Source organism: Tursiops truncatus, chromosome 6 (genome assembly GCF_011762595.2).
Source record: "Tursiops truncatus isolate mTurTru1 chromosome 6, mTurTru1.mat.Y, whole genome shotgun sequence".
Classification (NCBI taxonomy): domain Eukaryota; kingdom Metazoa; phylum Chordata; class Mammalia; order Artiodactyla; family Delphinidae; genus Tursiops; species Tursiops truncatus.
In genome coordinates this window covers 94,263,518-94,290,344 of record NC_047039.1, presented here as the reverse complement: position 1 = coordinate 94,290,344, position 26,827 = coordinate 94,263,518, and the positions used below count along the sequence as shown (strand labels likewise).

Genomic DNA, 26,827 nt, shown 5'->3' with positions numbered 1-26,827 from the left:
CAAACAGCTGGGAAGGACTCTGAAGGAAGGCTCATCATACAACAGACTGGGAAGACTCAGTGTGTGTCAGCTATTATAACCTAGTCTGCCTACTAAGTTGATAGAACCTGAAAAATATGAATTATACACCTACACATTTTTCTTAAGCCTTTGAAGCTATTGCTTGACTACTGAACAAATAACATGTATTAAGGGAACACTTTGGAATATTTCTTTATTGTTTTATTTTGAAATAATTATAGATTCACAATAAGTTTTAAAAGAAGTACAAAGAGGTCCCACGTACTCTTCACCCAGTTTCCCCCAATGGTAACATCTTAATAACTGTAAAAAAACCAGGAAATTGACACTGGTACAATCAACAAATCTTACTCAGATTTTGCTAGTTTTATATGCACTTGTGTCTAAAGGTCTGTGCAATTTTATCATGTGTAGATTTGTATAACCCACCCCACAATCAAGCTATAGACCTGCTCCATCACCACAAAAATCCCCCTTGCTACTCCCTTATAGTCACACTCATCTCCTTCTCGCTCCATATCCAACCCCCCCGCCCCCCATTTCCTAACACCTGGCAACCACTAATCTGTTTTCCATCTCTGTCATTTTGTCATTTTCAGACTGTCATATAAATGCAATCATATGGTTTGTAGCCTTTTGAGTTTAGCTTTTTTCACTCAGTATAATTTCATATGTTTGTGTCTTAGCATATATATGTTAACAATTATGATCTTATATTTATCAGGGGATAAAATGATATTAAAATGTCCACCTCCCAGATTCATCAAATGGCTGGTCTTATTTCTGACTTATATTGGCATCTCTGTATTATTTTTCTGTCTTAAGAAGTCTTACCTATAAACATGAATAGGGTAATAATGCTGGTTAAATGTTAACTACCACTGCATATTGCAATGCCTTAAGGGAAATGTTCAAAGGTTACATTTTGTCCAAACATAATAATGGAGGGGGCAGGGGTGTCTCTTATCAGATGAAGGTGTTTCAGGGGAATTTCTTAGAATTTAAAAAAAAAAAGAAAAAATATTAGAATAAAAACACAGGAAGGTTAAATGCTAGAAAATTTATAAACTATTGTAACTGTCTTACTTTTCAAAAGTATAGAGCAATTAGCAAATAAAGAATGTGTTATCCTCTTTGCCATCAAGAAGCCAGTATACAGAACATAAAGCTCTCATGCAAAGCCAGGTCATGTGGGTGATATCTGATCATTCCAGAAACTCAGAAACTTCTGCTGACATTATAGAAGGCCACGGTTTTCCAATGCCATATGGATTATGGGGATAGCTAGGGTCCTAAAAGTGTTGTAGCATAACTAAATTCCATAGTATCTACTGTTTTTGAATCAGAGAAACTCACAAACCTGTGGAGCTGAATCCATGAGAAGTCTTTTAAACTTATGACCAAGAGGCAGGGGAAAGGACAAGGTTTCACCTTGTTTTCTGTCCTGAGTAGTTTTTTGATTATCTAGGCTTCTGTTGTAAAACTGGATGTTAAGTGTTTAGGAAATACCATATAGTTCTATTCATTTTAGTCAGGTATACTTTACACTGGAGACTTTTCAGAGTTATTGTTAGTAACATGGACAGTGAGTTTGAGATAGACTTCATGGTTATTTTTTAATATTGAAATTTATTAGTTATCTTAAGGCATTGGCTAAGAGAAATAGAACTTTTTTTAAAAAATAAAGAGTAAATTGGTTCAGCTTTTAGGGAATTATTTTGGCAATATTTATGAAATCTGAAAATGCTTATGCCCTTTGTTCTGCAATTCTGCTTCTAGCAATCTATTCCTCAGATATAATTATACGTGTGCAAAGATGTTCAGACATACATGATGTTCTCTGCAATACTGTTAATTATTTTGACTAATTAGAAACTGTAAATTTCCACTATTTTGGAAAAGGTTAAATAAAATTATGGCACATGAAATTATGAAATACTATGCAGTATTAAAAAGAATTAAGTAAATGAAAAGTACTGACATGAAAAAAAAATCTCCAGGATTTTTACGTGAGAAAAGCAAAAACCAGTGAGGGTCTTGGAAGGATGCACACACAATTGTTACACTGGTTATCGTGGGCAGTGGGTGGCTTTTGAAGAAAAATAATTATAACTTGTTAATATTTAATATTGTTTGAATTTTCCAAATGAGCATGTATGCATATTATTACTTGTGTAGCTAAAAAAAAAAAAATTAAGGAAATTTCATCAACAGAATATATCCCCAAAACAACAATAGCAAGACCACATCAGCTATTTATCTTGCTGATATTTTTAATATCCATCTAGCAATGTAAGTTGGCAATGTTTACAACTGCAATTAGATTTAACATACAAAACAGAATATATTTGACCTTTTGCAAAGTGGGATTTAGGTTAGATACAGTATTTTAAAAATGATCTCTCTGAATAAGATACCTGAGCTGTTTGAAAACTGTTTTGCCAATAAATAAATAAACTAAGGGAGGAATCCATGCAACCGCAAAGGCTGGGACCTGATTTTCTTGGATAGCCCTGCAGTGCTTGGCACAGAGTAAGTAATAAATATTAAGTGAATGATGGATGAATCGACAGTTTAAATCTTTTAGGTAGCACCCACTTTTAAAAAGCGGGATAGTAGCAAGGACAGATGATTGAGCTTCTTGTTACTGGCTTTTCATATGAGGATGAGAGGGAGCGGCCCCCTCTTTCTACTCAGGAGGTTAAGAATTTGGTGGAGGACAGCGTTTAGTGGCTCACGTTTTGGCAATCTCCGAATTGAAAAATCATTCAATTTCGGAACCAAACAGAATATAAAAGGGAAAAAAAGCAAGTTGCCACTAAGTTATATGCTTCTAATTTTGCTCAGACTAAGAGGAAAGGGCTTTAGCGGGTGTGAAACTGTAGGCAAATCATTCTATTCATGTCTAAATTTTCATCTGAAAAACGAGAATAAGCACTCCCTCGTAGGTTTTTGTTGTTGTTTTACAGGGAGAATGTGTAAACTTTTATAAAATGCTAGCAATACAGTGGCCATTCCATATTGTGCGATGAATGTTTCCCATAAATTCGATCCCACACAGTCGAGGTCGAAAGGCACTCAGAGACTAAAACTGTATAAAAACGCAAATATTCTCAAGTTCGGGGCAGTCTCTTTCCCCTCTTTCATCTTCATCCCAACCACACCTATCGAGCCGGTGAGGGTCACCGGGCGGGTGACTGGCGCTTCCTGGGGCTGCAAGGCCTGGGGCTCCGAAGACCACAGCCCGCGCCGGGCCTCCCTGCTCCGGGCCGAGCCACCAACAGCCTTGCCCACCCGGGGCAATTCCGCCGCGGTTCTGGGGCCCTCGCGGGACACTCCTACCTACTCTCCGGAGTCGGGTCCCCAACGCTTTTCCCGCCGGTAGAGGGAGGTGTCCAAGCTAGGCCGCCCCGGGCGCAGAAGCCGGAAGGCCGGTGGAGCCCGCGGGAGCGCGGGTGGGGCGGCGAAGCGGGAAGCACAAGGCGCGCGCTCCCGTGAGCGCAGGAGGGAGGCGGGGGCGGGGCGCGCGCGCCGGGGCGGGGCACCCGGAGGAGGAGTCTCAGGGCAGCCGCAGGAAGAGGGCGCCCTGGAGCCGAGCCGGAGGGCGGCTGTGGGCGGGGCCCAGGGAGGGCGTCGACGCTGAGGGGCGGGGTGAGGCGAGGCGGGGACGCGCTCTGGGGGGTGGGGAAGGCGGGGGCACGGCGGTGGCGGGAGCGTCCCTGGTCTCCGCCCCTGCTTTCCACTCTCTTTCCACCTTCGACCGGCCGGAGCTCGAGAGAAGCGCAGCTTGCCGGTACCCGGAGCCGCCCTGCTGCCGCTGCCTCCTCCCTCCGTTCGCGGTGGGCCCGTCAGTCTCCGCACTGTGCGCTCCTCCGTGTGGGCCATGGATGGGTAAGTGCTTGGCGGCCACCGGGCTGCGCTTGCCCGCTTCTTCTCGGTTCTCGGCCGGACGCGCCGGAGCGGGGGAGCCGGGTGCGGCGCCGGCGGCCCAAGGAGCGGCCCGGGCCGAGCCCGACGGCGGGGCTTCCGGGCGCCTCCTCAAGGAGTCCCGAGACCCGGAGGGGCGGTCCGCCGCAGCCTCTCCTTCCCCCTCGCGGTGCCCCCGTAATGTCCGCCTTTTCACACCCTCGCCCAAGGAAGCGGAGGAAAGCCCAGTGCACCCCGCGGGTGCCGAGGTCCGCCGAGCCCGGCCCGGCCTCCAGACACTTCCTCTCAGAAAATGGTGCGCGGCGCTGGGGGAGGCGGAGGCGGCGCTCGGGGCGGGCGTCCTCCCGCTCGGAGAGTTGCTGTTTACCGGGGAGGTGGGGCGGGCGCTGGAGCTTCCTCTGGCGGGGAGGCGAGTGGCCGCGGAGTGGCGGACGGCTAGGGCACGCGCAGGTACACGTCTGGACGGCGACCCGGTCCCGGAGCCGGGGTCCCACGCGGTCTCCGGGCTTGTGCTGGGAGCTCTGTTACCGATTACCGTACACCGGGCGTCCGGACTCGGTGACCAGGGACGCGTGCCCCTACCAACCCCCCGCCCCCCAAGAAACTTGTGAATTCCCTGCGATGTATGCAAAATATTGCATAAGTGCGATTTTCGGGGAGCTTTGAAACGCTTTAAAAGTGAATGAGGTCTGTGGCCAAAATAAAGATTTAGGATCACCGATATAAATATTTCTCTGGGGACCCAGGATTATGGGGTGGGACCAGACAGATATTTGAATGATTAAGAAAACAACTAGATTAGGATCTTGGTGAATTAGTTGAAGGTCGTAGTCTATGTGCATCAAGATCCAAAAAAAAAACCTCTATTAGAGCCTGCAAATCCACTTATTTATTTTCATTATGCACTTGAGATTTTGTTTGGCCTTTTACTTGATTTTGATGACAAGATTTCTGGAGACCTCTTGGTTGTGGAATATACAGAACTTGCTTGAACAGTAAAGCCGCATACATGTTGCCATATAGTTGATTGTAATTGTACTGTGTAAAGACGATGGAATCTTCGAACAATTTTTGCCTTCATTAGATTTCGTTTATCCTAGTTTTATAATAAGTCTATATGATAATATATGGGATTAACTCATTTGAATGTACATTGCACACTGTTACAGACGTTAGACAAAGTGCAATTTTAGATTTCATTTGTGGTGGTGATGTTCTCCAAAGTATTTTTAAAATTTAATTGAATCTATTTTTATTGTTTAATTGAAGCTTCTCTGAGAGCATTGTTGAAAACTCATTTCACACCACCTTTTTCAATTACACTTTATATGTGCGCAGAATTTTACTATCTTAATTGTATAATTACACCAATATTTCAGTTGAGAAAGGCTGTGGAAGTAGTATTTCACTATGTGTAGTGAATTGTCTTGACTAGTGGTTTGACTTGAGATACGGAAGCAGACTAGCTTTTTGTATTGGAAAATTTATAGTGATAAGAAAGAGGACTCTTGGCTTATGCATCTTGGCTGTTAAACTCTTGGGCAACTGTGAAGTGCAGACTTACTCTTTCAGATAGTGTTTAAGAAGTTAACTTTCTCTTCACCCTAAATGTGGTTTGAAAGCTAAGAATGAGTTTATTGGTTTAAATATGTGGGGCAGTAAGACATACTGGAAGGTAAGTTCATTTGGGAGTTCAAGTAGCAGCATGATTTACTCTTTGCATCGGGACCAATACCTAGTACATATTAGACAATCTAATTTTTTATGCACAAATGTCAGTTATCACATTTAGATTTCAAACAAAGTTTAAGTTTCAAAAGAAAAAATCTTAACTCTACATGGTTATTGTTTAAAACAATTAAGTTTGCATCATTAAACAAACATAAACTTGTTTACTTTTATTAAGTAATGATGACATAGGTTATTAACAATATATAGAATTTTATTATAGCTTTCTTTTAGGAGTTGAGACAAACTTAATTGAAGACAGTTTTTTGGGGGGTTGGAAGAGATGGATTTTTGCTTGGCAGAAGTATGTGGGTTTTTTACATCTTGGTGTTACGGGATATGGTTTTGAACACAGTTTATGCTTTTAGGAGGCTACTTAAATTTCTACATTCTTCCATAGCCTGAAAAGGGTCCTTTTTCATTATTTTGGATAGTTAAAAAAACAAACCACCAGTCAACATAACTTTCTAGTTCCACCTCAAATCCCAACTTTCTTTTGTGTGTGTGTGCTCATTTCCTACTGATACTTAAACACAGTTTTGATGTGGTAGAATTTTTTTTAAAGCAAATCTTTGAAAACTTTGATGTCTGAAGTTTGATGTTTGTGTTTTTAATTCTGAGAGACTGTCTTAGCTATATTTTGGTGAGCCCTTTGGGTGGTAGATGCAAATTTGCAAGTTACTGTCTATTTCTGTAAAATCCACTCACTGGTTTTGTTTCATTTAAAACTTTAAATACGATAATTCATACCAGTGATTTAAAAGAGTGAACTTTGGTGATTTAAAGTTTTGGTTTGGGTTTGTTAAATAGAGGTAAATGGATAAACACGTACTCATTTTATTGAAGCACAACTACATTTTTCTAAATACCAAAGGAGAATTTGATTTATTATTTGTTTCTTACATTGCTGTTAAAGCTTTGCTTTTACACTCTGCTGTTGCTAGACTGTCCCATCACTTTTCTTTGTATTAACATTTCACAACTCATCACATTCTTATTTTTATTATTTGTTATTATAATGCTTTTTCTTTTTTTCTTTATCTTATTATCTCTGTCTTTTTAAAACTTGTTCTCTAACTTTGTTTTCCATTTTCTCTTTTTACTTTTTCCATACAGTGTTGTTACAGATCTTATAGCAGTCGGTTTAAAGGTAGGAATCTTTTAATATCCTTTCATAAGCATTTTTAAATCTTAGTTTTGGCATTTTTTTCCAATGGTGAAATCATCTCACCTGTTCATAAAATTATCTGTTTTATTGTATGATGATAATCTTTCATTTTTATTTAGCTCCAACATAAGTAGACCTGTAGCTAATTTTGGATTTTATGTGTTTATAAAGAGTGGTTACAATATTATCTTGTTTATATAAAATGTGAACAAAAAGTTTAGCCCAAAATTTCGCTTGAACTATCAGGGTATTTATTTGCTTTTGTTGTTTTAGCAGTTACATGTAACCTAGGCTCTGGTTTATTTTCCTGCCATGTCCTTTCTTTTATCTTGTCTTGGATGCATTTATGAGTAATAAAATAGTAATAGCAGCTAAAGTTTCTTCAATTCCTATTATATAAAAGATGCTTTACATATATTTCACTAATAATTGAAACAGTTCTTCAAGGTAGGTGTTAATATTCCCATTTTAGAGATGAAAAAATAGGTTCAGAAAGTTTGTGTTCAAGGTGTGGTGCACCAGAGTTCAAACACATGTCTTTCTGATTACAAACCTGACCTTTTTTTTCATTGTACCTCGCTGCCAGCAATGAGGGTACTGTCTAAAAGGTGAACAATGGGAGAGCTGGATAATTAATATTTTACAGTAATGATTCTTCTAAGTTATAAGTCATTTCAGTTTTATCAAAATCTTCTCATTTATTGGATTCTAAAATACAAATCGAGTTCATCAATATGAGGCTTTTAAAATATAAATGGAAGTTTTAAGATTTCTTTGAGCAATTTGGTATTTGATGCAGCTGAGTTGAGAATCTAGTTCTAGAGACCACTTACAGTTCATATTACTATAGAAAATGGAAATAATTCATGTGTATATTACATGTATTTTATGTAAAGTTGTTTTGCTGCTTTCTGTCCATCATCTCTAGCTAACAATTTCAACACTTCTGCATTTGGTTTTATTGGATCTGATGGTGGTACTCATATTCCTAAAACATCTTAAAATATAAGCGTAAAGATAGCAGAGTTTTAGACTAACAATAGGATGTTCAAGATTAGCATAATTGGGGACTACTGCTTATACTGTCTTTTGAAGTTGGATGGAGTTAGCTTGCTTTGGCAAACTTCGAACATATTTTATGAGTTGAAAATAAATGGAGAAACCTCTTGGTGGGATATACTTTTTTTTTTGGTAGATACTTATGTCAGTTTCTCATTTGGGAATGATACTCATAGATAGAAACCGCAGGCTTAGGCTTATGTCTTGGATCCCTTTTGGTGTCTCCGTAGGGGCAGGGATATTTAAAGTGAGAGTTGTTTTGGTCTTACCAGAAACATAATTTGTGATTCTAGAGTTTATCTGGGAAAAACGAATACATGAAACATTTAAAAAACTTACACTTGGGAGTTGAGGAATTATGCTTGAAGGACTGTCATGCCTGTTTTATTTTGGGGAAAAATATATCTTGATGATAGATAAGAGAAAAATTTAAATGTAAGGCTCAGGAACTAGATTTGAATATGCAATTAGGATCTCTGACTACCTGTGTTCCAGCAAGCAGTTTGGAAACAGAGATCAGATCCTACTCTGAAGAAAGGATAAGCTGATTAGTTGATTCACTTGGCAATACTGCAAATGTCTGTAAAATTATTCATTATATGAAGAAAATTCTCATAAGATTGTTCTGCTTCTTTCTTGGATCCCATCCAAGGAAGTTTAGTTACCAAGTAATAGGCCAATAAGGCTCATATTTTCTCTAGATTGTATAAACCAAAATTAGCTAATTTAAATAAGTTCTTCAAGAATGTCACTTATTTTCTTTTATTTGCTGTCTGAATATAATGACACAAGAAATAGTTTTAGCCAGTGAAAGACTGGATTTCAGGTTATGCTCCATCAGTTGCTTTCCCGGATGCAGAAAGTAATATGGATTTTATTTTAGAGAATTGAAAATACCCTTAAATATGAAGTCCATTACCTTAGTGAAAGAAAACTGAATTGTTTTTAGAGATTAAGTGACTCACTAGAATGTGTCATGAGGGCAGGAATTTTTGATATTTCCTTCACTACTGTGTTTCCAGTGTCTGGCACATAGTAAGCTCTCAGAAATGCTTGATTAATGAATGGATGCCAAATTCTCACACAGTCAATTAAGTGGCAAACTTATACTGGAGCCCAAGCCTTCTGATTTTGCTAGTGTTTCTTCTAATAGGTATATACCATGGTGAGAGAGAATTAAATTCTTTTTTTAGATTAGAATTTTCTTGAAGATGGATAAACATTTTCAGGCAGCTTAGGGCTGTGCTGTATTTGAGATTTATTTATACCTAGTTGTATACCCTGAGTGTTCTTTGCAGAGTTTGAACCTGCAGGTTCTTTGCAGGGTTTTTGAGCCTTGCCTAAATTAGGCAAAAAATTAGCTTTTGGTACTTCTCATAAAATATTTCTTTTATTTCCATATGTTATTTTGTATTCTGAAATGCTTTTAAAAACAGCAAGAATTGCTGTTCTTAATTTTCAATTCTTTTAAATAAAGAACAAACCAGGTGATGATGATTGATGCTGGGCATGTTTCAAGAACTTTATTATACCAGATAAATCAAGGCATCAGCATTGTGGGTAACATAGCTTTTTGTGTGTGTAACTAAGTGTATTTTAAATTTCTAGTTCATACTTTAATTATTACTAGCTAGTGTATCTTAAATATTTCTCACATTCCTGGGTAATTTTTCAGAATACTATAGTGGCCATTAAATGATTTTTTAAAATGATGATCTTCCATATTAAATATATTTTAGGGATTTTCTAGTTTATCTTTCTATTTTAAATGATTAGATGAGTATAGAAAAACCTAAAAATTTAGGAAGGACTATAATTGGCTTCTAATAATTATCATGCCTGTCACTATATAGGAAAAAACACTACAGTGTATTTAAATTAATTTTGAAGATTGATTTTCTGTTGCTCCACCAGGAGTTAGCAGACTACAGCCTGTGGACCAAATCCAGCTTGCCACCTGTTTTTGTAAATAGTTTTAGTGAAACACAGCCATGCTCATTTGTTTCCATATTGTCTGGATACTTTAACGATACAATGACAGAAGGGTTATAACAGGGACCATATGACCGCAAATTCTAAAATATTTACTTTCTGACCCTTTGCAGAAAAAATGCACCTACTGCTTGCAGTGTTTGAACTACAGAAAAGGCCTTTGCCAGAAATTTTTTTTGTTTTTTTAAACTGAGCAGTAACTTACATAGAGTGAAATGCACAGGTCTTAAGGGTACAGTGCAATAAATTTTGACAAACGTATCCCCTTGTTTCCTGTTGCCCTTTTCTAGACCCAGTCTACGCAACTCTTGATTTCTGTCACCAAAGATTTTGTGTGTTTGATTTTCATATAAATGAAATAAATATTAATACTCCATATATACAGCATAAGCTCTTTGATGCCTGGCTTTTACTCAGCAAAATGGATTTTTAGATTTATCTATGTTCTATGTATCAGTAGTTCTTTCTTATTTATTAACGAGAGTATTCCATTGTGTGAATATATCACAATATTTAAAAATCCATTCTCATGTTGGTGGGCATTTGGGTTCTTTTCAGATTTGAGCTATTATGAATAAAGCGACTGTAAACATTTGTGTATGTCTCTGGGTAAATGTGTGTGTCATTGTACACTATGCTTAGGAGTAAAATTGGATATGTGTATGTTTAACTTGGTTATTTTTTTAAATGTACCACTTTACACTTGGAGCCGCTTTGTATTACAGTTCAGGTTGCCCCACATCCTTGCCAACACTTTACTGTTAGGAATTCTAGCGAGTATAACTGTAATGCCTAGTAGCATCTTATTATAGTTTTAATTTCCATTGACCTGATGACTGGTGATGGTGTGTACCGTTTCATGTGCTTATTAGCCATTCACTTACCTTCTTTTATGAATGTTAACTTTTTTGCCTATTCTTTTAAAGTGGGTTTCTTGTAGACAACATATCGTTAGGTTTTTTGTTTTTTTTTTTTAAATCCACTCTGAGCAATCAGTCTTTTAATTGGTATATGTAGGCCATTACCATTCACGTTTCAAGGGATGATTAATTTAGTTAAATTAATAAGTACCTTGTTCATAACTGTTTGTATTCATTAGCTTGTTCTTTGTTTTTATTTTCTCCTTTTTTTTTTTTTTGCCTTCTCTGGTTTTAATTGAGCATTTTATATGATTCCATTTATTTCCTCTGTTAGCATCTTATACCTCTTTAAAAAAATTTTTTTAATGGTTGCAGTATACATTTACAGCTCATTTTAAGTCCACCTTCAAATAATGCTATGCTGCTTCATGTATACTGCAGGTACCTTCAACAGAGCATTTCCAATTTCTCCTTCCTGTCCCTTAGGACACTGTTATCTTTCATTTTACTTAACCATATGCAGTAATCACCCAATACATTGTTACTATTATTACTTTAAATAAACAGGCTTTTTAGATCAATTAAGAATAAGAAGTATAAAATACCTTCATTTATTCCTTGTCTTCCTTTCCGTATGTAGATCTGAGTTCTGATCTACATAATTTTTCTTCTCCCCAAAGACCTTCTTTTAACATTTTTCGTAGGGCAGGTCTACTGATAATACATTTCCTTGGTTTTTGTCTGAAGAAGTCTTTATTTGTCCTTTACAATTTTGGTGGGGGGGGGGGGGAGGCGGCTTGTTTTTTTTTTTTTTTTTTTTTTTTTGGCGGTACGCGGGCCTCTCACTGCTGTGGCCTCTCCCGTTGCGGAGCACAGGCTCCGGACGCGCAGGCCCAGCGGCCATGGCTCACGGGCCCAGCCGCTCCGCGGCATGTGGGATCTTCCCGGACCAGGGCACGAACCCGTGTTCCCTGCATTGGCAGGCGGACTCTCAACCACTGCGGCACCAGGGAAGCCCCTCTCCTTTGCTTTTGAAGGATACTTTTCATATAGAATTCTAGGTTGGTGGGGTTTTTTTTTCTCCATTAACTCTTTAGATAGTCCACTCTACTTTCTTCCTGCTTCCATGGTTTCTGATGAGAAAGAAACCTCTGTAATTCTTATCCTTAGTCCTCTGTAGGTAAGGAGGGTTTTTTCCCTCAAGATTTTCTCTTTGTGTTTGGTTTTCTGCAGTTTGAATGATCTGCTGAAGTGCATATTTTTTGGTATTATCCTACTTGGTGTTCTCTGAGATCCTGGGTTTGTGGTTTTGGTCTCTATCATTGATTATGGAAAGCTCTTGGTCATTCATTACTTTGAAATGTTTTTTTCTGCTTCACTCTCTCTTTTTCTCTTTCTTTTTTTTTTTTTTTTTCCCAGTTCTTTTGTCTCTTTGCTTTTCTGTTTGGGAAGTTCCTGTTGAAATGTCTTCAAGCTCATAATTCTTTCTTCAGCCATGTCCAATCAGTTGACGAGAGTTTGTATAAGATTGGTAGTATTTTTTCTTTAAATGTTTGATAGAATTCATCAGTGTAGCCATTTGTGGGTGCATTTTCTTTGCAGGAAGGTTTTTAATTATGAATTCAGTTTTAAAAAATAGATATTGTGCTGTTCAGATTTTTTTCTTTGATTGCATCACACAAAATTTGGTGTGCTGGGTTTTAATTTTCACTCAGTTCAAAGTATTTTCTACTCTTAGTGTGATTTCTCTTTTTACCTATGATTTTTTTTTAAGATTTTATTTTATTGTATTATTTTTTTTGTTGGTTCATTGGTTTGTTTATTTATTTATTTTTGGCTGTGTTGGGTCTTCGTTTCTGTGCGAGGGCTTTCTCCAGTTGTGGCAAGCGGGGGCCACTCTTCATCGCAGTGCACGGGCCTCTCACTGTCATGGCCTCTCTTGTTGCAGAGCACAGGCTCCAGACGTACAGGCTCAGTAGTTGTGGCTCACGGGCCTGGTTGCTCCACGGCATGTGGGATCTTCCCAGACCAGGGCTCGAACCCGTGTCCCCTCCATCGGCAGGCAGATTCTCAACCACTGCGCCACCAGGGAAGCCCTACCTATGATTATTTATAAGCGTGATTTAATTTCTAAAGATTTTGGGGTTTTCAAAGCCAAATCTTGGGATTTCTATTTTTAACTATTTTTATTTATCTTTTTGAAATTTACTTAATAAATTAATGGCTGCGTTGGGTCTTCATTGCCATGCTAGTTGCGGTTAGTGGGGGCTACTCTTCGTCCTGGTGCACAGGCTTCTCATTGCAGTGGCTTCTCGTCGCGGAGCATGGGCTGTAGGTGTGCGGGCTTCAGTTGTGGCACGTGGGCTCAGTAGTTGTGGCACACAGGCTTAGTTGCTCCACAGCATGTCGGATCTTCCCGGATCGGGGCTTGAACCCATGTTCCCTGCATTGGCAGGCAGATTCTTAACCACTGTGCCACCAGGGAAGTCCCTTTCTATTTTTTTAAATGCTACTTTGATTAGAGAACATGCTGTATACCATTTCACACCTTTACATTTTCTGAGGTTTGTTTTAATGTCAAGCTATAGTCTGTCTTTATGAATGTTCTATGTACACTTAAAAAAATGTATAGTTTACTTTTGTTGGGTGTAGTGCCTTATAAATGTCAATAGAATAAACTGGTTGAAGTTTCAAGTCTTCTCTAACTTTCCTGATTTTCTTTCTATTCTGTTAATTACTGAAAGGGGAGAAGAATATTGGAATTTCCATCTGTAGTTGTGGTTCTTTTATTTCTTTTTGTAGTTCTGTCAGTTTTTGCTTTATATATTTTAAAGCTCAGTTATTAGATGCATTCACATTTAAGAATGTTATATTTTCTTGATGAATTAACCTTTAAAAAAATCATTTGTCATATATATCTTTATCTAGTAATAGTTCCTGTCCTGAAATCTACTTTGTGTGATAGTAATGTAGTCATTCTAGTCATTCCAATTTTCTTATGATTAGTATTTGTGGGGTATATCGTTTTCCTGTTCCTTTTCCTTTTCTTTTAATCTGTCTGTGTTTAAGATAGGTTAAAGGATGGATGAGCCAAAGAGATAACAAATAGCAAGATGGTAGGCTTAAATCTACTTGAAGGATTAGGTTTCTAAGGACTGGCTTCTCTTGCTTTCTTTTTGTTTACTCTGATAAAAGTGAGCTACGTTATGGAGAGGCCCATTTACAGAATGAATCCTGCCAGCAACCACTTGAGTGAGCTTGGAAGTGGGACCTCCATTTCCTCTATTGAGCCTTGAGATGATTGCAGCCTGTGAGAGACTCTGAGCCAGAGGACCTAACTAAGCCATGCCCAGGTTCCTGACTCTCAGAAATTGAGTTTAAAAATTCTTGTTTTTATAAGTTGCTAGATTTTGGGGTAATTTGTTATGCATCCATTCATAACTAATACAACTACCTAACTCAAAGTAGTGAATAAATACTGAAAAATGAATAGTAAAATAGCTTATTAATGTCCAAGTAAGATCATGTAAGTGCAAATACTTTTTTGGTTGTAAATCACTGTGCATATGACTTTTTTATATTACCACATTCTCTCTCTCTCTAATAGCTTACCATAATTTATACATACTTTGATTTTTCCCTTTTAAAGGTTTTCTTTTTTCATAGTATACTAATGTGGTGAATTTCATCGATATCTTAGTTTTTTGAAACTTTAATACAAACTTACAGAAAGGTTGTAGAATAGTATAAAAACTTATATAACCATTACCCAGGTAATTCACATTTGCCCCATTTGTTTTATTATTCATTTATAGTGTTTCTCTCTTTTTCTTTATACATATGTGTATGTTACTTTCTGTAGATATACATATATCTCTCTATATTCTTTTTTTCACTTTCTGAATCATTATTTGGTTAGCATGATTGTCAGCCCAGCTTCTCCACTATATTAAGTTACTAATTTTCCCTTCGTAATTAATAGTTTGTCAAGGAGATTCCTTGAAACTTCACTGATATATTATTTTACTTTATTCTTTCACCCCTAAATACTTTAGAGTGTAATTGCCTAAAAATAAAGACATTTTACATTACTGTAGCATAATTATCAAAATCTGGAAGTTAATCTAAAATGTTCCCTCAGTCTTTTTGATTCATGATATTGACATTTTAAAAGAATATAGGCATGTTATTGTGTAGGATATCCCTTACTTTGAGTTTATCTGTTTCTTATAAATAGATTTAGGTTATGTATTTTTTCAGGAATACCACAGAAGTCATGTTCTATTCTCAGTGTATTTTATCAGAAAGCAGAGGATGTTGATTTGTCCTATAACTTGTAATGTTAACTTTGATCACTTGGTTAAAGTTGTATTTGCCAGGTTTTCTGCTGTAAATTTACTGTTTTTCTCTTTGCAACTAGTAAGTATTTTGTGGAGTGGTACTTTAAGGCCATGCTAATATTATTTTAATTCTCAAATTTTAATCTACTAATTTTAGCATCTATGTGATGGTTCTTGCCTTAATTCGTTATTATAATGATAGTTGCAAAGAGGTGATTTTCTAATTTTATTTTTGGAATCGATTTCATTCACTAGCTGCTTAAAATGAACTGATTAACTTTCATTCTTTTGCTGTTTTGTGGAACAACTTTTTTCTTCAAAGTTTAGTTGATCTCACCTGCAAAGTCATCTGGACCTGGGTTGGTAGTAGGGGATAGGGATGTCTTTGTCTGTTATTTCACTATCTTTAATTCTTATGGTGAATTCAGGTTTTTTATTCCTCTCACAGTAATTTTAGGATTTGGATTCGCTCTTTTGCTCTCGATTTTTTCTTTTTTGAAGTAATTTTTTTTGAGTTAATAATTATCTCACATATTTTAAAATCTTCTGTTTTCTCATAAATGTATTTACAACTATGAATTTATCTTAAAGTACTAAAGCTGGATCCCACAAGTTTTGGATTTGTGTTTTCATTTTTATTATATCTAAGTATTTTTATATTTTACTTATGATTCTTAAAAAATTTCCTTTATTTATTTATTTATTTATTTATTTTTGAAGTATCGTTGAGTTACAATGTTGTGTTAGTTTCTGGTATACAGCAAAGTGATTCAGTTACATATATATGTTTATTTATGTATATGTATATATATATTCTCTTTTTCAGATTCTTTTCCATTATAGTTTATTACAGATACTGAATATAGTTCCCTGTGCTCTACAGTAGGGCCTTTTGTTTATCTGTTTTATATATAGTAATTTGTATCTGCCAATCCCAAACTCCTAATTTATCCCTCCCTCCTCTTTCCCCTTTGGTAACCATAAGTTTGTTTTCTGTGTCTGTGAGTCTGTTTCTTAAATAAGTTCATTTATATCATTTTTTAGATTCCACATGTAAGTGATATCATATGATATGTCTTTTTCTGACTTCATTTTAGTATGATAATCCCTAGGTCCATCCATGTTACTGCAAATGGCATTATTTCATTCTTTTTTATGGTTGAGTAATATTCCTATGTGTATATATATCACAACTTTTTTATCCATTCATCTGTTGATGGACATTTAGGTTGCTTCCATGTCTTGGCTCTTGTAAATAGTGCTGCTAGGAACATTGGGGTGCATGTATCTTTTCGAAAAAGTTTCCTTTTTAACTCCAGGATTATTTACTGGCTTTAAAAGTTTAGTTCCCAAACATTAGCCACTCTTTTTAATTTTGTTTCTAATTTTATTGCAGAGAACATAGTATGTTCAGTATATTCCTTTGGAACATATTGAGACTTCTTTTATGAACTAATATGGGAGTTGGCAAACTATGGCCCAAGGGCTAAATAGGGCTCACTGCCATCTGTTTTTATGCATCCTGCCATCTAAAATGGTCTTTATACTTCTAAATGCTTGAAAGAAATCCAACGATTAATACTTTGTAACAGGTGAAAAATAGATGAGATTCAAATCTCAGTGTCTATAATTAAAGTTTTATTGGAACATAGCCATGCTCATTCATTTTCATATTGTCTGTGACTGCTTTTGTGAGTTATGACAGAGACTGTATGGCCCACAAAGTTTAAAAGCCCTTACTATTTGGCCCTTTACATATAAAGTTTGCCAACCTGATACAATGTCTGTTTTTATAAATGTTTATTCTTAACTGGATGTCTGGTTCTGCATTCAGTGTATCTATTAGTTCAAGTTATTGATTGTATTTTTTTTTTCTGGTCATATTTTTTATGTTTGGTCTATTACTTTCTAAGAGAAATGTATTAAAATTTCAATTCAACTGTTGATCTATCTTTTTCCCTTACATTTCATCAAGGTTTTTCTCACATTATTTTGGTTCCTGAAACCCACATATCCCTTCAGCTTCTACAGCTTCTCCATGGTTGATTTTGGAGATGGGAGTTAACAATTCATGTTAGCTTCAGGCTTCAGACCAACCTATTTATTACTTAGTATGAAGTACAAAGGACAGTGGCAGCTTCAGGCTTCAGACCAACTCATTCTAGTTTCAGGCTTCAGACCCACCTATTTATTACCTAGTACAGTGAGTACAAAGGACTATCACCTAGATATGTTATTGTGAAATTTTAGAGTTCCACCGATGAAGAGATGATTCAGAAAGCTTCCAGGGAGGTGGGGGCAGAAAACAAGTCAACTTCAAAGAAATGAATGTCAGACTGGCATCTTACCAGCCCTACTATATGCTAGATGAAAATGGTGAATCTTTTCCTAATTTTCTTAGGAAAAAATAATTTTTAACCCAGAATTCTTGGCTGTCAAATGATTACTTATGAGGATAGAATTTTCAGACATGCATGGACCCAGAAAGTTTACCTTGGTGTTTACCATCATTTAGGTAGTTGTTAAGGTTGTACTCCAGCAAAATAATAATGTGAACTAAGGACAAGGAAGACAGAAGTTCAGGAAAAAGTTGAGCCAACCCAGATGAAAAGTGAAAAGAAGACCTTAGTTAATAGCTGTTCAGAAGTCCTAGAAAGCAGTCATTCTAGATTGAAGCAGGAGAAAAGGGGGTTTTAGGAGGGAGATCTTAGGAAGAAAAATGAGGAGTACATAGAATGAGTGGTGCCATGAAGAGTTTGGGGAAAATATGAAAATATGATGATAATAGTGTGAGGAAAATACAGTTTTAAAATGTCACGGAAAGCAAAAATTAATGAATGAATAAATAAATAAAAATGTCTAATTATGAACCAAATTAGAATGTAGCATAATGTTAAGAAATTGGTAGAGTATAATAAAGAATCCATTTGATCTTGATTCTAAGAATAGTCTTTTTCAAGTGGTTCTAAGGTTGTGACATTAGACGCGTAGAGTAAAAAGTGAAGTGTTCCAGGATTATGTTTCCTTGAACAATATTTATATAGTAATAAAAGTGTAAATGCTGTTTATTGATTTTCAACTTTGAGTCAACCTTTGGACAGGACAGGAATGGACAAAGCCCAGAATGCTATTGTTGGAGGGCAGAATGTAACAAGCATACCAATAAAAGTAAAAATGAAGTTGACGGAGGGCGGGAGGGAGGGAGGGAACTGATTACTAGCCCCAAAAGCTTTCTTTCAAAATGGAGAATCAAGAGGTAATGTCAAATTGACAAAACAAGCAGTAAAGATACAAATGTAGTATTTAAAGTTCAAAGATACTTACACAAGAATTAAAATTAAGAGCATATATTTCAAACATTGAGAGAACAGAAAAAGGAATTATAAGAGATAAACTAAGTTTTCGTATTAGAGGTCAGCCAGTTTATTTTTAAAGTTGATAACTATAAGCATATTATCTAATGTTGTGGTGGCAACCATTAGAATAAGAACTGTTTAACAATTCTGTTTGGGTGGAGAGATTTGCTTTTATCATATAGACTATTTTGTAAAATTTGTTATAGTACACGTATTTGATAAAAGTAAAAATTAAATTCATGAATAAAAGTTACAAGGACAGAAGTAATTCACCAAAAAATAAATTCAACTGTGTGTATAGGGAGATCTCTCATTCACATTGTTGTCCCCCTTCTTGTCTTTCCCCCAAAGATAACAATTTTATTAGTTTTTTCTTTACCCTTCTAGTACCTTTTTAATGCAAATATAGGCAACTGTACATATTTTTTCTTCCTCTTCTAATATAAAAGACAGCATATTTCTGTGCACTGTTCTGCACTTTTTTTCTCCAAAACAGGAAATCTTCATTCAAGAGAGGACTCCTGTGAGTCCTGAGGAGTTGTATAGCAGTTTTAGGTGAAAGAAGAAATAGCCACATCCATAACTAGTCATAGATTTCGAGATCTCTCTTAATTATTGATAGGATAAATAGGCAGAACATCAACATTCTGTTCACCAGTACTGCTTTTGCCTCCCTCTCCCAGATTAAAAAAATGCATTTTATCCCTATCCTGCTGGGTATCAGTATATAAGAAGTCATTTTAAAAGGAAACTTTGCATATCTATTATAATATTAGACTAATTTTACAGAAGAAAAAAACCTGTGGTGTTACTGTAACATGATACCCTAGGTCAAACTTAATACCCTAGTGACAGGGGCTGGATTCAAACAAAGGTTTGTTTCCAAAACCCATGCTCTGTTTTTTACCCCTTTGTGGCTATTGGTTTTAGGAAAACTAATATTCCAGATAGTATTTGGTTAATAAGCTCCATTATTTTTGGACGTTGGTTTGTTCTGGGATAAAAATAGTATACCATTGTGTTAGAGATGGAAGCATAGCTTACAGTCTGCTGAAGCAGTGAAATATACTTGTAGTTTCACTAAGGTGAAGGGGAGATTGGAGTACAACCCTGTTTTGTTTTGTTTTTTAATTAATTAATTTTAGGCTGGGTTGGGTCTTCGTTGCTGCGCACGGGCTTTCTCTAGTTGCGGTGAGCGGGCACTACTCTTCATTGCAGTGCGCAGGCTTCTCATTGCAGTGGCTTCTCATTGTGGAGCACGGGCTCTAGGCGTGAGGGCTTCAGTAGCTGTGGCACGCAGGCTCGGTAGGTGTGGCTCGTGGACTCTAGAGCTCAGGCTCAGTAGTTGTGGCGCACAGGCTTAGTTGCACCGCGGCATGTGGGATCTTCCCGGACCAGGGCTCGAACCCGGGTCCCCTGCATTGGCAGGCGGATTCTTAACCACTGCGCCACCAGGGAAGTCCCACAACCCTGTTTTTGTGATGCGTTGGAATTCCATCTGTTGAGACTCATAGCCATTCACTCTGCTCTTTCTCAACTAAAGTAACATGAAAACTAGCCTATGTTCATACAGTGTGGCTATTATAAAATTCAGAGGTGCCTTCAGATCATTAAATGGTGCAAGAAGGAATTTTAAATTAAAAAAATTTTAAAACATTTTTGCAATGATAAATATGTTCCGTAGAATTGACCAAAAATTCCCATGAAATATATTTGATTGAAAGACCCAGGTATGGAGCTTAAAACAAATGTTGGCAAAATTTTTAAAGTTCATTTTTTTTCAAAATGAAAATAGCCCATTTCCCTTTGATTAAGTAATGTTTAAACACAAGTGTAAAGGAGAAGGTAAAAGCTAGAAATAATAATTCCTGCTAAAATTTAGGTGAGTTTTCTTTTAGACCTTTTCATATGTTCACAGTATATGTGCATATTTATTATTAATTTGCTTTACAAAAATGGAAACATAATACATGTTATAACTAATTTATATGGCTTAAAAAATGAACAATATCTTGTGAGTTTATATCAGGTTGATAAGTCTGGTCCTTTATCATTTTAGTAACCATCTAGTATTTCATTGCATGGATCTGTTGTAACTCATGTAACTAATCTCTTATTTATGAACATAGTGGTGGTTTAATATTTTAGTAGTTTAGTATAGCAGTTAAAAGCATAGACTCTGAAATTGGCCTGCCTGGGTTTGAATCCTGACCCCAGCTCTTTATTTGTAGTGTAATTTATATAAGCTACTTAACTCATTTATGCCTTATTTTTCTCATTCACAAAATGTTAATAGGCTTTCCAACTCTTTGTTATGAGAATCTAAAAAATTGTTAGGATTTGTTTATGAATGTGTGAGAAGAGGGAAGTTTCAATGATAGGCTTAATTTAAAAATTTGTAAGTTTATATGTATTTCAGAAAATAGGTGTCAATATAATATTACTCTAGGGCAGTAAGTTATTAAGTATGACAACTAACCAAAACCCAGACCTTGTAATTTTTATGGGACATAGCTATGCTTTCCAGAATTCAGGTGATCACAGGACACCTTTGTTAGAAATAACATTTATTTATAAGCAGTTTTATGACCAGAATTGTGTCTTTTTCTGCAGCTGTATTGGAAGAGGAAGTTTTATTCTTGCCTTACAGAGATTTTTTTCACAAGCAGTTTAATAGTGCCTGTGGTTTCAAAGTTAAGCACTAATATTCCATTAGTTACAACCTTGAGGGGAAAAAAGAGAGTTGAAAGAGGTTTAGAACTTAAAATGTGGAAAGGAAAAGGATAGAACTATTATTTTTAATGAATGAGCAATGAGATGTAATATTTTGAACCAACACTGATCACCATAATATTGCTTAAAGCTTAGCATTTTATGACGATTTGATAGTTCATTGATTCTAAGGCCCCCCCCTTTTTTTCCCATATTAACATTTCTGACATCAGGGTGCATCTTAGTGTTGATAATGTACTACTATTTGGTTGACAGCACTTTTTCTTTCTGGATATTAGATAAAATTATGGGGTCTTACACTTGAAGCCTTCTTAGATTACATGAAATATGTTTGATAAAGCACATAGAACAGTACTGGCACATATTAAACAGTCAGTATTAGCTATCTTTGTATTTGTTTATTTTGTTCTTGTAAAGGATGATTACATGTACATATCTTCACTTACAGTTCTAACATAAAATAATGTCTAGATGTGGAATAAATGAATCAAAGGATTGGCATAAGATATTGAGAGGAAATTTGTTTATTAGACTGGAGAGCAACAGGTATGTCAGGTGAAAAATAAACCAGGCCTAGATTTTAATTGTACCAGCTACCCTCTCTGACCTATGTCGAATAATATAACCTCTGATTCTTTGAGGGATAATAATACCTACTTTGCAGAGTTGTGAGAATTGGAGAATACGTATAGTAAAATCTTTAAAATATCTGTTCACTGACTATAGGACAGAATATTTTACATTTAGGCCTATTTGGGATATCCAGGACATCTTTGACTTCTTCTTTTTCTCTCACTCCATGTCTAATTATTAGCAAATCTTTCTAAGTGTATTCATAATTCAACCACTCTCCCCAGTAACACTCCCTTTGCCCCTCATCTGGATTATCACCATAGCTTCCTACTGGAGTCTCTGCATCTTCCTCTGCTTCATTACAAACTATTCTCAACACTGCAGCCAGAGTGATTGTTTAAAAAGTAAATCAGGGCTTCCCTGGTGGCGCAGTGGTTAAGAATCTGCCTGCCAATGCAGGGGGCCCGGGTTCGAGCCCTAGTCCGGGAAGATCCCATATGCCGCGGAGCAACTAAGCCCGTGCGCCACAACTACTGAGCCTGTGCTCTAGAGCCCTTGAGCCACAACTACTGAGCCTGTGTGCTGCAACTACTGAAGCCTGTACGCCTAAGGCCTGTGCTCTGCAACAAGAGAAGCCACAGCAATGAGAAGCCTGCGCACTGCAATGAAGAGTAGCCCCTGCTCTCCACAACGCAGCAGTGAAGACCCAACCCAGCCAAAAATAAATAAATAAAATAAATTTTAAAAAAGTAAATCAGATCATGTCACTTCCCTGTTCACAACTCTTTGTCCGTTTCACTCAGTAACATATTTTAGAATGGCTTTCAAGGCACCACATGCTATGACATACCCTCCTTGTCTCTTTAGTTTTCTTCTCTCCTTGCTCACACTCTTTCAGTCACAGTTGGCCTCCTCACGGTTTTCTAGAACATGCAAGGCATTCTATCTCAGTTTCCTCGACCTACAACATTCTTCCCTCAGATGCCTATATAGCTTACTCCTTACCTCCTTAAGACTACACTTAAATGTTACTTGCTCTTAAATCTTTCCTTGACCACTCTATTTAAAAATCACAGTTCTCCTCTTTACCCCTCGTTGCTCCTTATCCTGCTTTTTAAAAAGCATTATGACTTTAAAACATACTACACAATTTTCTTAATTTGATTGTTACGTGTTTCCTTCTGCAAGATTGTAAACTCCACATGGTAAGGGCAGGAATTTTTGTCTGTTCACTGGGATTTTCCCCAGTGCTTAAAGACCCTGGCATATAGTTTCGTGCTCAGCAAATATTTGTTGGATCTGTTGAGTGAATGAATATTATTGCTAAAACACTTTTACATATTGAAGTCAATATGTATGATCTATGCCTATATAGTAGGAACTAAATAAATATTCAAATGAGTGGCATTTGATTGGACGTCATGAATTAGAAGGCTTTTGGAGGAATAATTTTGCTAGTCATTAAAAAAAGTGTTACTATTTATTGCTAAGATGTCCATATAAAATGAAGACAATAAAAACCATTTTATTGAAACTGTCATAAATGGGATTGTAAACATTGTCACAGCTGTATATTTGAAGAATTTACCCCATCTTTACCACCTTGTTTATTCTCATTGTCTTAAAATCTCAACAGTGGCAGCTTTGGAAAGGAAAATGTCACAAACAAACAATTTGGTAACTATTCTTTTTTTAGGGTAACTGTTCTTTAAGAAATATGTGTAGAGATAGTCACATTATTTAGTAGATGAGAGTGTTGATGGGGCCACAGAGTTTGTGGGGATATGACCTCCAAGTCACATGTGAGGCTTTGGAGTTTGGGTGTGTTTAGAGCAATAGGAGCTGTGAATAGGTGAATGTTAACAAAAACCTAAATGTTAAAAAAAAAAAAACTTGGAGTTATCACTTACTGCCTCACAATTACTCTGAAACCTTTACTGAATATTCAGTTTATTCCCTTGTCTTTATAATTATTACTCTTTTTTAAGCAAAAATATTTTGAACACAGATTCCATTTCATTATTAGGTCCTGTAGAGGGGGATATAAAGGTGAGTTATCAGCAAGTGTATATAGTATGGTGAGACTCTACATAATAATATGTTTTTCTGTTTATGGAAAAACATAGTAACAGAGCAGGATCAACATGAGTTTTCTGTTCTGTGAAGTGTTTACAAAGGGTCACTAGACCTTTTGCTAGAAATTTTACAGAGGCGGCTACCTTAGCTTTAAGGTAGGACTTGAATATTAATTTCAGTATTTAAGTTTCTTTTATTTAAAAGAGATCTGGAAAATTGTGAAGTTTTTTTGATAGCTCCTTTTTTATGGTCATAGTATCTTGGTAGACTAAAACAAATGATGTCTTATTCTTGAATTTCATGTGCATTTTAGGTATGGTCTGAAGTTTAACCATGAGTTAATGGTTTATTTTCAGAATCTTCCTTACATGTTATTTTACTGGCTGTTTCTCAGTTGTGTGGATTGCCTTTTATTATATTAATAATCTCACTTTAATGCTAAATAAAACCACTTCCCATCAAATTTGATAATAAAACACTTTATTTGTGCTGCTTAATGACAGTATTCTTTTGCTTTGTTGGCCCAGTGTATTTAATTATTCTTTAGCAGGAGAGAGCTTCAGTAATTGATACTTGAGGCAGTGAAGCTGACTGGTGTATTGACTTAGCCAGAGAGCTAACAAGTCCACAGAACAACTGTTGCACTTATGTAAATTTACTGTGTGTTTCTAAGGAGACTGTTGATCCAGTATTGTTCATGCCCCACCCCCACCCCATGATGTCTTCATGATTTGGTTTGTTAAAGCCTTTTTGTTTAATGTTAATTTATTTACCTGTGGTACAGAGTCTTTTCTTTCACTTTTTAACAATTTCCTTATGTTGATCATCTGTAGTCACTCATCCAAATAAGCTTTCCATCATTTTTTTTTTAGAGTCTTCATTCTGCTTATCTTCCATCTATCTCTTAAACTATAATCTCTTATCATAGCCATCAGACCTTTTGAGAGTGAGGTGGAATAAAATGTGCCCCTTTGGCATGTTGATTATTTTGAATTAAAGATACTTAATAAACAGCCAGGGACTTCCTTCGTGGTCCAGTGGCTAAGACTCAGCGCTCCCAATGCAGGGGGCCCGACTTCAATCCCTGGTCAGGGAACTAGATCCCCCATGCCGCAACTAAACATCCCCCATGCCGCAGCTAAAGATCCCAACATGCCGCAATTAAGACCCGGCGCAGCCAAATAAATATATAAGTAAATAAATATTTGTTTAAAAAACAGCTGTTGCAAGAAGGACACTGACCCTCCTTGGTCCCCCTGAAAACAGGAAATAAATCTCTCAAGTGAAAGTATCCTCCTTATACTAGGAGAGTAGAAGGCATCCTTATCACCAGAGATAGGAAATTCAAGGCAGAGAAGGGTGACTAAACAAACTTTGTTACTTCTTTATTAATTTGCTACCCCAAGCCCCGCAGACCCTTTGTTTTGTCAAATCTTCACAAATAATTGTTTCTTTGTCTAAAAGGTATAAAAACTGCATGCTTTTGTCACTTCTTAGAGTCTCATATCTTTATGAGCTCCTGTATGTATGAAATTAAGTTTTGTTTTTCTCCTGTTATTCTGTCTCATGTCAGCTTAATTATTAGACCAGCCAAAGAACCTAAAAGGGAAGAAGGCAAAAGTTTTCCTCCCCTACTAGACAGATACTCAGTTTTACCTAGGTCTGCATTGCTTTTCCTTGACTATAATAGAAAATTACTTTTCAGACACTTAGGATATAACTGTTAAGCAAGTAGTCTGTAATTATAGGCAGTGATGTGTTTTCAGGAGAAAGAATTTATGTCTAGGAAAGAAAAGTTTTGTTTTTTTTAAAGAAGGGAATCTTTAAAGTAACAGAACTGATTGTGTTTTTCTCACTTTTTACAAAGCTTACAAAGTAATATGACTCTTGGGATTTGAGCTTTATGATATTTAAAAACCTTTATTTTCTGTAATCTGAAAATGAATCCTTGGGGGAAAAAAGCTTAGCCAGTAAATTTTGATTATCAGAATATTTTTTTTATGACTGCATTTTCAAATGTAAGCTCTTTTTTCTTTCTTTTGTTTATCATATCCTGAAATTATTAGGGTCCAAAAGTTACCAGTTTTTTTAAAGTATCATAATTATTTGAGATATGTGTTGTTTATTCTGTATGTTAAATGGTAAACCCCATCTCTGATATGAAACAATTTCCAGATATGAAACTTTTGGATCAAATATTTTAATTTTTCTTATTGTGTAATAAGAAAATAAAAATAAAAATAGGCATTCCATCACTTCACTGGATACTATAGAGTTTGCTTTATTCATGCATTATTCTACACATATTCTTTTTGAAAGTTCTTCCTATTACTGTTGAAAGATCTAGTAGAATTATCAAACTTAAATGATTTTATTTTGAAGGCTCTGTAATGTTAACCATTTCCTTATTATAATAGTTTATATTTTGTGTAGAAACATTGAATGTGACAGTTAAGATGTTGCATTAATTTACTTAGTATGCCATATAAATTTAAGTTAGTTTTTCCAGTTTTTCTGTGTTTGACTATTTGATCACATTTTTAGACTAAATTTTTCTTTTACAGTTAGAAATCCAAATGGTGATTTAGAGGTGAAGAATAAAGGTTTAGAAAAATCTGTTAAATGAATAGTTTTATTATATGTGCTCTACTGATTCATCATTTTTCCATGAGAGGAATTAGGCCAACTGTGAAGTTAGGGAACACAGTCCACAAAAGACTCCCCTCACTTCTGACAGAAATTGTAAGTCCTGAGGGTTTCCAAAACCACCCTCTGGTCCCATAATTTGCTAGAAGAACTTACAGAACTCACTGAAAGCTTTTGTACTCTTCATTACTGGTTATTACAGGGAAAGGATATAGATTTGAATCAGCCAAGGGAAGGAACACATAGGGCAGAAGTCTGGGGAAGTATCAAACACAGAGCTTCCTTTGTCTTCTCCCTATGGTGTCAGGACACATTACTTTCCCAGCATCAGTGTGTGACAGTACTCAT

The 26,827-nt window shown here is 36.3% G+C and overlaps 2 protein-coding genes across 10 annotated transcripts in view; one reads left to right on the top strand and one right to left on the bottom strand.

Annotated features, from left to right (window-relative positions):
- The window catches only part of HSDL2 (hydroxysteroid dehydrogenase like 2), a 126,221-nt gene extending 122,787 nt beyond the window's left edge, over nt 1-3,434 (bottom strand). The window contains exon 1 of one of the 3 annotated variants that reach the window (XM_033858404.2): nt 3,364-3,434. The gene's annotated coding sequence lies outside the window, so the exon portion shown is untranslated. The remainder of the gene's footprint in view (nt 1-3,363) is intronic. The other 2 variants (XM_019946410.3, XM_019946414.3) reach the window with 2 other exon arrangements.
- Nucleotides 3,435-3,734: 300 nt separating this feature from the next.
- Nucleotides 3,735-26,827, top strand: part of PTBP3 (polypyrimidine tract binding protein 3) — a 101,366-nt gene continuing 78,273 nt past the window's right edge. For 2 of the 7 annotated variants that reach the window (XM_073806415.1, XM_073806414.1), the window contains exons 1-2: nt 3,735-3,912; nt 6,793-6,826. In XM_073806415.1, the coding sequence (XP_073662516.1) occupies nt 3,905-3,912; nt 6,793-6,826 (42 nt within the window). In that variant the 5' untranslated portion in view covers nt 3,735-3,904. Of the gene's footprint in view, nt 3,913-6,792; nt 6,827-26,827 lie in introns of those variants that run through there. The other 5 variants (XM_019946407.3, XM_019946406.3, XM_073806417.1 and 2 more) reach the window with 3 other exon arrangements.